The sequence below is a fragment of the Neodiprion fabricii genome, chromosome 3, assembly GCF_021155785.1.
Source record: "Neodiprion fabricii isolate iyNeoFabr1 chromosome 3, iyNeoFabr1.1, whole genome shotgun sequence".
Classification (NCBI taxonomy): domain Eukaryota; kingdom Metazoa; phylum Arthropoda; class Insecta; order Hymenoptera; family Diprionidae; genus Neodiprion; species Neodiprion fabricii.
In genome coordinates, this window is record NC_060241.1 from 20,256,193 (window position 1) to 20,274,508 (window position 18,316).

At 35.0% G+C, this 18,316-nt stretch overlaps 1 protein-coding gene across 3 annotated transcripts in view; it reads right to left on the reverse strand.

The window, feature by feature from the left end:
* Positions 1 to 318: 318 nt before the first annotated feature.
* LOC124177171 (heterogeneous nuclear ribonucleoprotein L) overlaps positions 319 to 18,316 on the reverse strand; it is a 79,156-nt gene continuing 61,158 nt past the window's right edge. Inside the window, exons 7-11 of one of the 3 annotated variants that reach the window (XM_046559259.1) lie at positions 9,430 to 9,522; positions 8,499 to 8,797; positions 8,144 to 8,367; positions 7,303 to 7,562; positions 319 to 6,238 (exon numbers count right to left, since the gene is read on the reverse strand). In XM_046559259.1, coding sequence (XP_046415215.1) covers positions 6,099 to 6,238; positions 7,303 to 7,562; positions 8,144 to 8,367; positions 8,499 to 8,797; positions 9,430 to 9,522 — 1,016 coding nt within the window. In that variant the 3' untranslated portion in view covers positions 319 to 6,098. Of the gene's footprint in view, positions 6,239 to 7,302; positions 7,563 to 7,650; positions 7,948 to 8,143; positions 8,368 to 8,498; positions 8,798 to 9,429; positions 9,523 to 18,316 lie in introns of those variants that run through there. The other 2 variants (XM_046559260.1, XM_046559261.1) reach the window with 2 other exon arrangements.

The following is an 18,316-nucleotide window of genomic DNA, read 5'->3' on the forward strand; positions in this document are numbered from 1 at the left end:
CGAAATAGAAAAATGAAAATTTAGTGAACAACTAAAGCGGAATATTTAAATTTCAGAGAAGAGATGATACAAATATCTGGATAATATTGGCTTTGCAGATTATATATCAGATACAAGTACAGGGGTGCAATTTATTTGCGCAACACACTAGAGTGTTTATTTGACTATTCGTTGAATTTTTTTTACTTCTTTCTTTATTGATTTCGTTTTTCTTTCTTTTTATTATTATTATTATTCTTTATGTGAATGGTGGTACATTTTGGTAGTTGGGTGCGCAGGGTTGCTAGGCACAGATAATTGACTCGCAAATAACTCTTCAAACAACATTAGAGCATACGACACATATTAGTATAATATACATAATTGTTTTTTTTTGCTTGTTTGTGTTTTTGTTTCATCATTTTGCTTCGTAATAAAGATATTACTATTATTAGCATATCTCATGTAAGTTGTGTTAGTGTTGTGTCGGTGCGATAATTGGTTATGTAGATAGGTATATTATTTCAATACAATTATTTTTGTTTGTTGTTTCTTTTTCATTTTCTTGTTTTGTTTTTTTTTTTCGTTTTCTTACTTTCTTATCCGTTGTGATCTCGTAGTTTAATACAGATGGCTAATACTAGGAATGAGTTCGATTACACAACTTTTCGTTTCTAGTTTCAATTATTTATACATACATATATATATACCTACTACGTCTCACAGATTGTGATTTAAATAAATAAATCGTTCTTCATTAATATCAATATTATTAGCGTATTGTCGTACAAGAAATAGAGAGCCTGCGACCGTCAGTCAATAACCGAGCAGCATTAAGAGTACACAAAGAAGTTGGCAGATACTAGATTCAAAACTAGCGACAAGCTAACTTTATTTGGATATATTACAGGACTTTTGCAACTATGCTTTTCTTTGCTTTAATCGACAATTTTTTTTTTCAATTATAGTATTTCTATTTTGAGCCCCGAGCTGATTAATTCTACGCCTATACACTGTCGATTTAATAATATTTGACAGTTCAGTCTGGGCGAAAGGGTAGTTTTCGCGACACTGGTCAGCATTGCTACTCCGTGTTATTCTCCAAATACACAGCACTAAGATTATTTTTCATTTCTTTCTTTTTTCTTTTTTGTTTTTTAACAAATTTTGCACGTTCCTATGTAGTATTACATATATATGTATATATGCAGTATGTAACGTATAGTCAACAAACCTTATGATTTTTTTTTCATTTTTTTTCTTTATAATCTAAAATTGTCTTTTGATGCAGCAATGGGAAGACGGCGCATAGAGTAGACAGTTTCCTATTTTTTTTTTTGGACCAGATTTTAGAAACTGATTAATGGAGCAGGTGAAAACCAGAGCCATAAAGAGAGGAGGAATAAGAGGAGAAAGGATGGGGCATGGAGTGATTAGTACTTCGCAGTGTACGTCGTTTCTAAATAAGAATTTTTCATCTTGTTTTTCGCGAAATAAAAGTCGAATGTTTTTATAGGGAAAGGAGAGGGAGCGGAATATAAATATTGATATGACACGTCATGGTGCATAGAATACCTACGACCTGATATGTGGAGCAGACGGGTATGTCACCGGTAATACTTGGGATTGCTAAAGGCTGCTGCGTCTTGGCTTGTTTTCTTTGATGTACACATTTGATGTATCTATTTGTCCCACGCATACATATAATATTGCCGTCCACGCCGCCGCCACCATTCGTACGAATATGTTCATCACTGACAATAATAAAATCGTCGAGTTCAGAATTTTTCAAAATATTGTTGTAAATATGTACCCTACATTAATTTTCCTAAGATATTTCAATGTCAAATATTGTACTTCAACAGCAATAATCAAGTAACAAAAAGACACCAATCAAGACGCTGAATTAGTCTGCATAGCTAAGTTTGAGACATTACTGTTGTTATCCTTTAAATTTTCTCACTCTGTCAACAACAATAACAATAGTAACATAAGTTATAATCGTCTGAGTAATCCATTATTACATTAAAATTTTGAAAAAAAGAGAGAAGCAGTATGAGAATTGAGAAAAAAAACGAACCAAAACGCATCTGCCGTAACATTTCTATACAATACTTACTATTAATAATTAATATTTAATAATAATATTAATAGTAATAATAATAATGTTAACGATATGTACCTACGATCTATCTAACTAACTACAAAGATTAACTTAATGCCTTAAACGCAATATCCATTCAATATGTCTATATATATATATTCCAATTTTTTGAAAATTGGAACTATAAACAATAATAATAATCGCAATAATAATAATAATAATAATAATAATAATAATAATAATAATCAATAAATTGTATTTTCATGCGTTCGCAAATATATACATATAGATGGGATATGTATTGGTAATAGAGTTAAACAAATTGTTTTTATAATTACTTATCGACACAGATTAGGTTTTTATCTTACAACCTCGAGTTTGTTGTTATTGATGTACATGCGTAACTTTTGTGTTATGTTCGGAACCTCGAGTTATATTCTACCTGGAACATTTAACTACTGAGCGATTTTAAGAAGTAGATGAATACACGAAATAATAGATGCTTCGTTTCAGTAACAAAGTAAAATTATCATTAATAGATTGTTATCGTAGAAATCTACGATTTACCAAAATTAATTGAATAGTTTGGCATAAAAATTATTATTGAAAAATTTTAGGGGTCTTTAAAGAAAGTTATTGAAATGCATCAACACCAATTACATGTATGTACATTACATTCTTATACTCAAAAACGCTTGCAGTAATTTATTACAACTTCATTGCATTTCCAGTTAGAAGTACTGCTCAGTAGCGTGTCGTGTGTTCGTTGTAACGTGTAATACAAATTCACTTTACCCCAGCTATAAGTTTGCAGGTAAAGTATCAGAAAATAAGCAACAGTCTTGCATGCAAAGTGTGTGTTCTATGTGTAGTTTTAGTTTGTTTTTTTATTAAATTTTTTTTCTAGTATAAGCATCTCGTTATAACCGAATGCCTAATGTACATCACATTAAATTAGACTTCCAATTAGGAAATTCATGATATCCTCTAGGAAAGTGATAACGTCGGTATACAGAGAAATGTAGGATGAAAACGTGGGGTATTGCATTTTCTGTTTTCCTAATTCATTAAAATTTATTTCATTTAGCGGAGGACCAACAAAAAAGCATCAAGTTAAATCGCCCGTTATCACATCCCTGAATTGAAGCCTAGTTTTCATTTTTTATTTTCGCATCACATACATATATATATCTACAAAATTTTTTTATGATATGCTTACGCTTTCTAATCGCTTATAGACTACCCTTACATGTCTTAAAAACGTGATCACTATATGAAAAAAAAAAAAAAAACATACGACTATTCAACGACAATAAATGACATATGTTAGTCTTCTCATAGAAACTTAAACTTCGAATTAGGCAATAAAATAAAGGAAACCTACTTATGCGATAATAACGTGAGAATGTGACGTGAAATGGTCAATATTATTAATAATATTGATAATTTAAAACAGAAAAAACAAATAACTATAGGGTAAAGTTACTTCCGGAGAAGATTAAAATATATTTTTTAAGTTTAAACCGGGAAGAAGGGAGGGGTGAACCAGCAAAATACATTTATGCATCATATAATATTTCGTAAACAGGAATTGAAACAATTTTCAAACAATTCTTAAATATCATGCACCGATAGATGACCATTAATCGTTATTAGGCTACTATTTCGCACAAATCTCACATCCACCTAATTTCACATATTTCGCATCAATATACATCGTCGTGTGATGAAAAGAAAAGAAGTGTCCTTATTGAATTCATAGTCCTTTATATACAATACGTAGTGTATTGTATATATAGTGTATACATACGAATGTGTAATTTACACATGTGTCATATAGTATGTTGCTTTCAGCAATCATTATGGGATCCTTTTAAGCTTCATTGGGTCGGATCCTAAACGATGTACAACTTACTCTCTAGTTGTATTGTAACAAATATTGCCTCGAATATAAACTTCTGTTATTTCCTTTCTTTTTTTTTTACTTAATTAAATTATACTTCATTTGTTAGTTCACTCACGATCAATGGACAAAATTGCGGATATTCTTTACGCGTTAAAAGGGTATAATAATAATTATCCCTTTTCCTTACGATACGTATGGCCGAGTCAAGATTGTATATTTATATCAGTATAGTCATTTGGTTCGCTTCGAAGTTTTAGAAACACCTTTTCTAAAAAAATTTCTTTTTTTTTTGTGTTTTTAAATTATTATTATTATTTTATGTGTTTGTGTGTGTGTATTTCTTTTTTTTTTTTATAAAAACGTCCCACAGTCTGTCAAAATATTACTGGGAGACACTACAGCATTGTGTTTTTCACATCAGTATTTGTCTTATTATTTTTTGTCCCCTTGATTTTTCTCCCGGAAGGCACACATCTACACATAGTATGTATAGTTGCACCCTATGTATTTATGTATGCCAATCTATTATATACAAGTATATATAGATATAGATATATATATGGAATTTCAATTCACACTCTTCAATCCGATCGTGCGATTGAGAGGGGATTCAGGTTACTCACTTTTTTTGCATCAAGGTTTTCGGCAACAAGTCTAGTCCTCGCAACTTGAACACTACAGCTGAGGGATTGTTTTCGTTTCTTAGGAACAATGTCGTGGCGAGATTCTGGTCAACTTGACATTCTTATAAACAGCAGTCTTGTTTAATGTTTAATTTAAAAAAAAAAACTTTCGTTTTCATTACTAACGCGTCTAATCCCCAATCTTTTTGCATCATAGAGAGCACTGATACAACGGTTCCAAGCTATATCAAAGGAATCTAATAATAACGGACAAACCCGATTAATCTCCTTCATAGACGGATATATATACTTTTGGTTTTATTATTTATCAGGTCCCATGATATAAAATCCATGCAAAAGATTTTTATTTCCAAACGAATTCTTCCACTGGCATTGACAAACTTTCACATCTCGACACTTGAGATTTGTTTGAAGCTTGGTGAGGTTTCTCCAATATTTGGAGATATAGTTGAAAAATGTCGATATTTCATGCAATAACACATTTTTCTTTACTGAAAAAGTTTATTGTATTTTCATGCAACAGTTGCTTTAGGAAAATCCACACCCATTTGTTCCAAACTTTACAAAAATTAATTGAAAAACCCCCCCCCAAAAAAAAAAAAGATCCCTAAGTTGTTGATAACCGTTACTCGACAATTACCGTGATTTCACATTTACGAAGTTATATCATTTAGAGATGTGAAAAATTGCTTCATGAATGATGGGAAGATTATCAATATGTAACATAAGAGCAGATTAGTTTTATCTTACATAAGGTTAAACCAGCGCAAAGAATCAATTCCTTTCAACATCACTGCCATGTATAAGACGTTATTCACCAAATTTTCATTACAGGTGAACGGAAAGAAGGAAGTGTCGTGTCTCTCGTTTGATCTGCGACAGATGAATTTCAATAAATATTTCCCGTCGTTACGTCCCCGTTTGATATGTGGCTAAATTAATATTATTCTAATTTTCTACACCTTCCCTGGATCGATGCAGCGAATTACAAGCAAGGGTTCCGCCGATAGTCCTAAATATAAGATATGTAATCCTTTGGAATAAATTCTAAAGCATCTAGGTATAATGCTTATCTCAATGCACTGTTACACACAACAGTTATGCCAAAAGTCAATTGTTTAAACATCGACTAAATATCAAATTCTTCCACACGCCCAAAAGTCTTGTCATCGCAGATCATCACTTCCCCAATCTACCGCCAACTTTCTTTCCACCCGTTAACCAACTAATGAACCTGGTTTCAGTATGGCCAAAATGCCGGAAGCGGGGGAGGAGGAGGTGGAGGGACAGCAGGGTACAGGGCAGGCGCAGCGATAAGAAGGCATGCGGGTGGCAGAGGGGTAGGAACCGGAGAAAGAGCAATCGTTGCGGGATGCAGAGCCGGCATGGGAGCGGCGCATATAGGATGCAGGGCAATAGAGGGGCGCTGGCGCTGGCGCTGACGCTGGCCCTGGGTTTCTCCGTTCTATTCGGAATCCTGCTGCATTTTGATGTGCCCATTCCCAGATGAATTACTCGCTACTCCGCTACTGCTTGGTGGAAAGTTGGTCGGTATGGTGCGCGATGATGAGAAGCAGAGCTTCATGATGTACGGAAACTTTCCATCTATGACAGAATAAGTGAAATAAACCCTCGTTACTCTCATACAGGCTAGCCATCAGGCAAAACCTAACACGGATAATTCAGGGTATCCACTTAATTTGGTTTTGAAAATTGCCTGCATATTAGCAGTTTCCTTGTCTGTAATTACGATTTTTCCTTGACCTCTTGCTTTGAGATATCGCATTTTGCAAAATTTTTTTTTTTATTGTTGAAAACATTGTAATGGAATACTTCACTAACAGAAAGCAGAAGGTCATAAGCACTAGTGAAAATGAAGTTTAACCTTTGGCATTCACGTTTGCAGTATGATTAATATAAGCAATATCATCCATATAAATAAATATTCTTGATCGAGCAAAGGCAGCAGGTGAAATAAGAATTTAAACTTTCGTTACTCGCGTTTGTTTGCTCGATGTATTTCATCGGCCGGCGAGCACTGTGCCCCCATGTTAACTGCAATGCAACGTTGCCACGTTACAATATAATAATGAAATATTTCTATTAAATAGCTTCATTGTTGAATTTTGAGTTCAAATTATAAGTAATAGTTGAAAAACTTAGAGCTTAGTATTAAACACTATATTTAGCAGGATTCCCAGGAACAGCTGCAAGTCTTTATTAAAATTCTTTGATATTTTCGGTTTTTCAGGTATTGCAAACAAGTCACCTTGTTAAATTCCGTTCGTAAAATACAGAAAATTTGTAGATAAACACGAACTGCAGTTTCAAACTAGAACATTGAAAAATATTTTTTTCCTACGGTCGGATAATCCTGTATATACCAGATCATTGGGTACAGAGGTTCTTTACAGACCTCTATTGTCGTTTTTCACAATCAACAGCCAAACTGAACATAGCAGCTACCATGAATTTACCGCACAACTAGTACTGCGAACAGCCACAACACTTGGTTCCTTGATTGCCTAGGCTCAAATTGCTTAATTGGTATAATGTAGCATTGCACTTTGCACGAAATGACTTGGTATAATCTCTGTTGGAGTTTAAGAGTAAGTTTAATCAACATGATCAATTTCTATTTCAGTTTTCATACAGTGACTGTTACTTACTGCTGTTTTCAAGTGCTGTATGGTTGCACTCCATGATTGCTGCTACCGCTACTCCAACACTGCTGAATTCGATAAGTCCGGATGAAGAACGTTCGGACTTTAGTGGGAACAGTTTAACTGTAGTTGGCGTTTCTATGCCACGTTCCATAAATACGCGATTTACCGTCTCCTCAGTGAGATCCGGAGGTGTATTGAAGAAATGAACTATTTTCGATGGTGGCTGTATCCTATTTTTATTTGCCATTGCCGGGTTTAAGAATCTGGAGATTGAATACCAAAGATTCAACATGTTTCAGCAGTCATACATCTGTTGTGGATGTTGAACCAGTACTCCAAAAAACCTTTGGGATTCATTACGGGGTAACACCATTCTAACAACCGAAAAGAGGCCTAACTTTGACGATTTATTTTGGGAGTATGGAACGAAGGAACAGTATTTATTTTCAAAAAGTTTATTTAACACATATTGAAGTATGAAAAAAGAATTTTTATTACCATTTTGATGCAAAATGACTGCGATAGGGCCAATCTTTGAAATCGCCTTTTGTTAAAACTTCTTCACGAGAGGACGAATTTTTCGTAAAGTATAAGATCCGGCACGAAAAAGCAAACCATTTTTTGCAGTGGCAAAATCGATAATTGAACCTTTAAAAAAATATTTTTTCACTATAGGACCAACTGTATATTGTTTTTATGATTCTAAGACATTGTATAATCCAAAAAAAAAAAAATGAAAAAATCGATTTTCCAAAATTCTAGAGTGGTGTTACCCCTTAAATCGATAAATGTTCAATGTCGAAAGAACATCATCTACATCTGAGACTGTGGAAAGACATAGTACCTGTTATTCTTGCTCCCTGTAAAATCTTTGAAGCTGGCCGTTTTGTCAGGCAGGCTGTAAGGATTTGTGACATCGGAGAGAAATGCCTGTTTTGAAAAACCAAGCTGCAGTTTGCCCTCAGCACCGATTGTAACATTGTTTAAATTCTGTAGACACCTTTCAACAGCTATACTATCGCCCATTTGAATCATCGCACAGCCTTCTTTAGTTTTCAGAAATTTCACCTGAAATATTTGCGTGATGAAAAACTTGACTGGATTATATGATTCACAATATTACACATCTATATCGACGACGAGTTCAACAATGCTTTTTCTCATTATTAGATCTGAAAAAAAAACCCACAAAAATATACCTTTGTAACGTTCCCGTAAAGACAGAACAAGTTGAATAGCTTGTCTGTATTCACTTTATCAGGTTGAAGTCCGTAAACCATCATGACGGAGCCTTGTGTGGTGGATGGCGGCGTCTGTCCAAGTGTTGGTACGTATCCTGGACGAGGTGGAGTCGGGTGAAGTGGTTCTCGACCACCAAAATCATTCTTAAGCCCATATCGTTCTACGTATGGTTCAGGATACGTTGCAGGGCCATTGAAACCCTCTTCATAACGATCATGGGTGGCCCCAGGTGGGAATGCGACTTGCGGCGTGGAACCTAGAACAAAATAATCTTTGATAGTAGCCAATAATATATTTCTGGTAATTGCTGAAATTCTATTTGTGCAAGCGTGTCATGGTATAGACATATAATTTTCGGTGATGAGCTCAGTGTACCCGAATCGATGAAAGTCTGTAATTTACGTTACATAGTATAATATATTGCTGTAAAAACGAAAAGTAAAATACCATAAAGAGAAATTCATTCACTCAATTCGTATGTACATACCTATACGTTTTACTGAAGTTCCCAAAACATAAAAAGATATCAACAACAATAAGAGACAAGGGGGCAAGAGGAGTGATGTAGAAAAATTAACAAAACCCACTACCAGTAACTGGGAGATAAATATTCATGCGATGGTATATGTGAAAGGAAGCGCCAGGCGTTTCGATATGTCAGAAAGTATTGTTGTTTTTATTTTCAGCTTATTGTTTAACATAAATTAATCAATATAGTATGTGTTAATTAAAATAGAAAAATAAAACGAAACCTAGCGAGGATATGTTTATACTGATGTACGTCGCAGCGTAAATTGTGTGAAGGTTGGCTTTGGGGCAGCATGAGTTTGTAATACGGGGAGGAGGGTACAGCATAGATAAAATTTTGGAAAAATATCGACAACTCACCATATGGCTGCGGTGCTGCACCATATCTAGGCTCTGCCAGTAGAGGCGCAGGCCTTCCATTGCCCGCCGTGTCGTTTTTGTGGGCGCTGGTGCCTGCAACAGACAAAATTTATGCAATCAATTTTTCATTTTCTGCATAAATAATGCTTGTTTAAGGCAACGCTCGATGCGCAATAAGTAAAGTACTTTTCTTTACAACCGTCGCAAGATCTTTATTCCACTTTTCACTCAAAATCATACTCTAATATCATATATATCAGTATAAATAAATGTGTTTCGACTTGTTTCAAAAGAATTTCGTTGATTAGTCTTTCTGCTTTCTGTCTAATGCGTTTACACGCAAAGGAATGATCTCTAAATTATTCTCTTGCAAATAAATTAGATCAAATAATTAAATGTAAGGGATGGTTGAAAGCATTCACAAAGAACTTAAACTCTGTGTGAACAAGTTCAAATGTAATATTTATAACTCATTTTCTTATTCTTACAAGGCGGATACTATAGGAATACTTAATAAAATGAGAAGTTGAGTAAAGATCGTGCTAATACGTCACATTCTGTGCGGATTTACTCGACATTCTGCTTATACTTTAGTTTGTATTCATAAACAGTTTTTATCTGTGATCGTGTATATTTTTGGTCCATTGTACATGAGGTGCAAATTCAAATAAGGTGCAATACACGTCAATTTTTATAAATAGTGGATACATGCACTAGGGGGGGTGGGTGAGTTCGTCTGTTTCTTTCTTCAATTTTGCGTGTATATATTCATTGAACCAAGTGTATAATCAAATTATTAAGTATACGGTGAATATTTTGAGGAAATTATCATTTTTCATCGTTGAAAAATTAAATGAAATGTGAATATTACAATCTGTTAACAGACGATATAGGTGTGGAATTATATAATACGTATAAAACGTCTATACGTAAGTTTGTAGATATACATATTATGTGTGCGGAAAGAAGAAAAGAAAAAACCAGAAGATAGGATACTGAGTCTCGACAATTTTTTCTTTCTTCGCGAAACATATCCTCGCCGCAATGGCCGTTTTTTTAATACATGACATACACACATACAATGGGAATTATTATACAAGGTATTGCAATTAGGGGTACATACATGTGGAAAACATATTGGGATGAATGAGGCTTCTCTGTGTTAGTTTACACAATGAACAAATATGTGCCTCGTAATGAACGCAATATGACTAGATTAAGGTAAAGCGGAGGAGAATGTAGAGTAAGCAATATCACATAATTACTTTTCAGATAGGATAAACGAGATTTTCAATTAGTACAAAATGACATTCTTGACATCGTACATACGAAAAATTAAAAAACCATTCACAACGCTCAAAAAAAAAAAAAAAATCATCTAACCATGCGTTTAATTTGAATGCCGTCAACTCCGTAAAAATAATATAGTACAATTAAGGGTAAATAACTCTATTAAATATTCGCTCTTTGTTTACAATGAATGATTTTAGAAAGAATTAGTTGTTACAACTGAAAATCAGTTCCTCTCGAGTATCAGACCTGTTGATTCATTTGACAAAGTACCAACAACCATTAGTTTCGTACAAAGTAATGAAACATTTATTTGGCAGTAGATGAATCAAACCAAACAAAAAAACCAAATGATCGAGTCGATAAAATGTTTTGTTACGCTTTGTGCAAGTACAGGTGTATAAGTGATGTAATGGAAAAAATGTTAATACACATATTAAAGCGATTTCGACATGGCCGTATATATCTTCAAATATCGAAGCCCAAGTATCTCAAACGTGAAAAATGGCTTAACATCCCCATTCTATATACAATTCTGAACAAAAACACTTCACACATTTTCATTCGTCGGAGAAATAAAGAACTAGCATAAACTCTACGAATTTACTATTGCGTTTTCATAGAATCGGTGTCATTTCTTTATTACTGCGTCAAATGAAAATGTGTCTTAAACGTTTTTGTCTAGAATCACGTCTATAATGGAGATAAGTGTACTTCGATATTTACATAAACATATACACATCGACGTCAAAATCGACCAGGGCTCCCCCCTTAAGAAGAATGTAGGAAAAAAAAACCCTAGCATTTTCTAACCAACTATCATACATTGTACGTCCAACGTACCAAACGGTTCATACCTATCACATATCAAATACATAGGTATACCACAAAAGTGGGGCGTTTCATTTCTCACGGCATTTTCATTCCACGATGCATACAAACTATACGCCATCCGCCTATCCAGGAAGTAAGGTAAAAAAACATTGGGTGCAAAGTACACACGTGATAGGCGGCTAAAGGTAGCCTCGGCCAAACGTGAGCTGATAATTTGGTATATAAGAGATGGCGGGTAAGGGGGGAGGGCGAAGGGTGGCATGCCTGACGGCGTAGACGACAAGCACCCCGCTGTATCGACCCTCGACGCCGCCACGCAGACTGCTTCCGCGCACACCCCCCTCCCTCCTCACGCTCCCTCGCCCTCCCTTGCCGGTTCACCTAGCCGTTTGCCGCTCTTTGAACCTTCCCGGCGCTCATCTACGTCGATGCACCTGTCTACCCAACCCAATACAAATCTGTGTCTATTGTAATATCGATGACTAGCAAGTCGTTGCGGCTTCGTCCGCTAATATTTTCAAATGCTTACTGTGGCAAAACTATTGGACAAACTCGTAGAACTCGTCGAGTACTTATAAAACTGTTGATTATAACTTTTCGCTAGACGTATGAGTTTAGTCAGTGTTTGCATAAGTGTGTAATCCCCTTCCGATTTTGCTTACAAATATCCTTATATACCTACAAAACTACCGATCTGATTACAACTATACATAGACTGAAACGCAGTCAGATTTTGTAGCTATACACGGAAAAAAAAAGAATCAAGTTCGGTTCAGTAGTTTTCGGGTGTTATGAGCGAGAATGCGGACAGACAGACACAGAAAATTTGAGTTTCGTACATGAAGAGAAGAGAAAATGTGGTTGCAGTTCGAGGTACATAAGTCGAGATCTGTTCTACCGAGAACATCCGAAACTATATTTTTGTCACCGCAGGTTGATTATTTACTCATCAGGTGTGATACTGTATTATGTAGGTCTATTGGAAAGGGTTAGGTGAAATATGAATGGGCCTCACCGTCTAAATCAAAGATAGGAAAACGGAGAATAAAAATGTTACAGAAGTTTCGAGCAATGTTAGTTCCATCACCTGTGTAGTAAACCCGGATGAAACAACAGCTCTATTATGTGGTAGATAAAAAAAAATAATAGTATCTCCGGAGATCGCTATGGCAAACAAAATAAACTCAAAACATTAGAAACGGATCAATAGGAAACTAGAGTTTATTTATTTTGAACGTTCTAATTATAAAACGTTTCCACATATTGTTGATATCTTAGCGTGCCCTATCCGCATATGCTGATTGAAAGATTAATTTCGATTATACAGTAGGGATGTTGTTTTATTTGTGTTCACTATTATTAGCACAAGTTACACTACTAAAAAATGTGTAAGCGGTTTTTTCTTTTTGCCTAACTTTAGGTTCAGATGGCGGGATCCATTCATCCCTAAATCTATACAGTGTAAGAGAAAGGTAAGAAGATTACGAGATTTTCTTCTTATCGTGTCAAGGCAGCGAGCTGCAGAGGCCGCAATAAAACTAATGAAAATTGTCTAATATTTGCGTTCCATTTTTTAATGCATACACGCGCGTGCATATACAAAGCTCTTAGTAAGTGTTAAATCGACTGCGCATAAACAACCGACGTTACTGTTTCCGATTGACAACCGTAATTGCCCAACTACAGACGGGTAAATTGGTTCAAGCAAATTGAGAAAAATATGCGTATTTTCCATATGAACAAATATTCATTTTTTATGCAACACTGTACGTAAAATTCGATTTTACGCACCGTTAGTAATGCGTAAATCGACAATTTTCGATACAGCGTCCGTAAAATCCAAAAATCAATTTTAGCTAATTTGACACTAAAGTAAGCTGTGGAATCGCCCCAATAGTGTATCCTTACAACGTTCATGTAAATAATAATATAATTGTAACCTATCCTACGTGATACTGAATATTGTGTTTTCATATCGTTCTTGAATTCCTTCTGTTTTTTTTGTTGTTTCTATATGCTCATATAAGCTAATAATTATCGTGACGTTAATACTGATTTGGAATATTCAAAACTAATCTTGATATTCGTTTTGTCGTTACGTTTATATCAAGCAGGAAAAATAGAATTATTACAATGAGAAATTTTCGTTACGTTAATCCTCTTTATATTATAACTCCCTATAAATAAAATAAAATATACACGTGCATACAGATTTTGATGGTTAACTTGATACAACAACTGTACAAACTCAGATGAAATAAAAAAATGCGAAATAAAATAGCATACGCATTGGAAACGCTTCTATTTTTATCATGTGTCAAATATTTTATACTTGTTAGTATTATCACAGTTATTATCATTTACCTAAGACTCAAAAAAGTTGTGGAACGTTATGTGTGGGAAAAAAAAAAATAGCAAACGATTCCCAGACTTTCCGCAAAAACCCCTGACTATTCCAGAATTTCAAAATTCCATGACATTTCCAGGTTTTCCATAATTTCGTGACCAGGCCACCCTGGATACGTCATTAGGTATGTGACAATGTATTGTTACAAAGGGTGAAATCACCCGATTTCCCCTCTTTCTAGTCATTATAGATAAAATATATACAAGAGGTCTCATATGTCATAAAATTAATAAGGTTGCTGCGTCAATCAACATTATTGTAAAAACAGTCCTCTTTCAAACTTTAAACTGAAAATACGTACCGCAATTAAACCTATTTTCCCATATTTTAATTTTGCCAGTCTTGGTCACTTCTTTATCGCACAACGATCCAATTTTTTATTTCCGCAAAATCCAAAAGTGTCACCAATATATAACTGGTTGAATCTGCTGACACGTTAAATCGAATTGCTTGTATCGTAGGCTCTCGCGTTTTTTGGTCGTGCGGCTAAAGGAAGAGACATACGTGTAAATGGATGGATGTATATATAATGCGCCGAAAACGAGAGCTTAGGACACCGACTGCCATGACCATTACACACCTGACAATCTATCTACCGCTTCAGCCGAAAGAGTAGAAATTCCAGGTTTTCATTTTGCGATGTGTACCTCGAGCGATTAATTGCGTTTTCCTTCAGAACCGGGTCACCGTCTGTGTAGAGGGTGTAGGCATGAAGTAATTTATATATGAAGCGGAAAGACGCGGATGTTGAAAGAGACCGAAAACGTACGCATACACATAAGTGTTTATAAGTACATACATACATACGTAGGATATACGTGTCTATAGCTGGCATCGTTTTAACCGTCGTCGTCTCGAGTCGTGAGGCCAGTCGTTGCAGGGCTGTAGGCAGAATTGGATTCTCTAAAAAACGGCACATCGTCGTGGAAATCGTCACACTGCTCTTGACTGCATAAGCTGCCTGCCCGCTTAAACGACAAGAGCCCTCATAACGCGAGACGACCGTATTTGGGTTGGGCTTTCTACCTCCGAGTTCGGGAAGACGTTAAATATCATGCTTGAACTCAAGTATACATAGCCGGTAATGATAATTGTACGGTGATTCGGTTGAAATTCGAATTACATTAAGGATGGGGTTACAGAGTGATGTGGAAAATATGATGCCCCGAATAGGTTATATTCGAAAACGAGTGTTCCAAGATGATATTTGCACGCAAAAAAGAGAGGGAATCGAAGGACGGGCTATTCGATCAAGCTGGAAGTTATAGATTTAACGGTTGGAAATCAAATTATCAATAAAAGGCACTTGCCGTAAGCGACTGAAATATTCTTTAAAATAACGAGGAATCAGTCAAGATGATCGAAATAACATTGCAAACCACTTAAAATCGTATGCTATTGTTGATGAAACGGCGTGACAAACGTTGGAAATCATGAAAAGTTCAAGGTCACGGAGGGATCGCCAAATGATTTCAACTCACTAACATTTTATTGATTTCCAATGATTCGTCGCGTTATTTCGTGATTCAGTCCGACCTAGAAATCACTGAAAACCGCTTAGAAGGCTCGGAAATCATTGGATAACAAGGGTAACATTGGAAATCATTTGGTACACGTATCGTCACGAATTCTGCGTCGACCAATTTTTTGGCCAAGTCTGCCAGATTCTGCATTACCAGCGTCCAATGAAAATCCCACGATATAATATAAATCAATATCAATCAATCGAAATCAATGCTAATGAATTGGAATCATTGCGTTTGATTTACAAATGAACGGCCCCTCGAAATTGAAAGGAAGGAAAGGAAAGAAAGGAAGGAAACAGCACTAGTGATTGGGTCATCGGGTATATTATTTGTATAACAAAACTTACCATTTCGTTGCGGGGGTATATTTTGAATAACAAGTAAGTCTCGCGTCCGCGTTGGACTCGGCCACTCCACCTTCGCCTTCGCTTCCGCCACCGCCTCCGAATCAGATTAATCCCAGAGCCGTAGATCTGCCTAAGCCTCCTCTCACTCACCATCCCTGAACTTGTCGACTTCCGATTCCGTCTCAACAACACGGAGTAAAGCTGCATCTGCACACAGACAAACATTCCAACATGACATCATCTTTTTCTTCCTAATCAATTTTCACCTCTCCGGTGCATATATCGATATTATTCAATTGTAGTAGTATGTATATATATATTATATATATATATATATTTTTTTAACTTCTCGTTTCTTTCATCAACTTGGAGTTAGTCAGGCCGCAATTTGTTGTGTGGTAAGCAAAAAGGTTATATCGACTAGCTGTGTGCGTATTTTTTTTTTCTCTTTTCTAATTTTTATATTTATTCTATATGTATTTTTTTTTTTTTTTTTTGCGAATCTCTTTTTTTCCTTCATTTTTTAAGGGTGGAAAACAAATGTACATACATAGATTTTACACGTCGTGTATGTATTCCGGTTTTTTTGATAGTAATAAATTTTTTATTTATTTTTTTTTCTATCTTTTGCTGCTGTATCCGACTTTTGCGACGTGCACATACATATGTACGCATAAACATACATACATACATACATACAGTGGATAAATGGTGATATATAAGTAACGTAGATATGTATGTATGTACGTATGAATACGTTGAGAATTGTTTTTTTTTTTTTTTTTCGCCCTCGGATTTCGAAATCGATATTTATATACGATATATATATATATATACGGTAGAAGTGGTTGACTGAATGTTTGTCTGTGAGTGCTCTGGTAGCCCTTGCAACGGTATAAGGCAGTGATCGTTACGTATTTATACATATTATTATCATTTTCTTTCTATCAATACGTATTTAGATTTGTTGTTTTTTCATGTGAAAAACACATGGTTTTGTTTTTTTTTATTTATTTATTTTTTTTTTCTACTATTGAAGATTTTTTTTTTTTTTTTTTTGTTTGTTAACCTTTGATCGTGGTCGATGGTTGCAGGTGCATGGAGGGTCCGGCAGATCTACGGCGTATGTGTGACTGACGTTGTGACGTAGGTAGTTAAGAGGTATGTAATACATATATCTATCTACCTATCAATCTATCTTTTTTGTGCCTATAATATTAACATGTGAATATATCTGTTCCAATCACAAAATTTAAATATACATATCTAATATAATGTCGTGATAGTACCGTTATTTTCGTACAAACGATTACTACTCTATAATATTCAATAATTTCTCAACAACTCAATGGTATTAAATTCAGGTCCGTTTTCACACAATACTAATCATCCAAGTAGTCTACGTCGTTTACAGTTGTCGTTATCTTCAAAATGTTACTACTATACATCGGCCTCTTATTTCTCTCGCCGTTTCTCTTGCTCTCGCATGTTTTCTTTTTTTTTTTTCTATCCCCTACTAACGCGTTTGAAACTGCTGTAATACTGTGGTTAATAAACGTCTACGCCATCATATCTGTATCACGTGAAAATTTTTTCTCATACTTTACTCTTGCATCCGCAGAAAAAAAAAGGAACAAAGAATCTACGTCGACGTGTAGCAAAAAGCAGATTTTTTTTTCGAGACAATTAAATGCGTTGTATATAAGGGAAAAAAAATTTTTAAAAATGAATCATGCCACAGGCTAACCTACGTTTACGTACCTATTGTATATATACCTATTACCTATGTATGCATACTATAGGCATATTAATTCAGCGTACTACTGCAATAATTGATCTATTCATTCGACAATGATGACACAGAGAGCCGAGAGCCAGCTGTAATATACGAGGCGACGAAGCGGGTATAAAGCTATATGACATATCCGGTTGTTACAGTTATTGGGATAAAACAACGCATACTGTTCACGTACTTTAGATATGTATATATATATTATATGTATATATATGTAGTAACAAGTGACGAAAATATTGTTTGTTAAAAGTCAGTTCTCGTTCTTGTCATTAGTTTACGATGTATGATATTATGTACGTTATCTTCAGGAATGATGAGTTAGTTTTGCTGTTGATATAACAACATGTTTGTTGTACAACATTATATTTCACGATCTTTGCTGCATTTGTATGTTCAATGTTCATATTAAAATATATTATCAAGTTAGGTTTTCATAGTCACAAAGGCGGGGGATGCAGTGTGTTGTTTTATTTTTCTATATCTTTCTTTCTGTATGCATATGTTGTATATTTTTATATATATAGTATATATATATATATATATGGTCGTTGTTTTTGTTGTTGTTGTTGTTGTTGTTGTTGTTGTTACTGTTGTTGTCGATGTTGTTGTGGCAGATATGGTTGTTCTTTGATTCCATTGACTCGCACAGTACCTATTATATACTACATATTGTGCACACATGCGATTC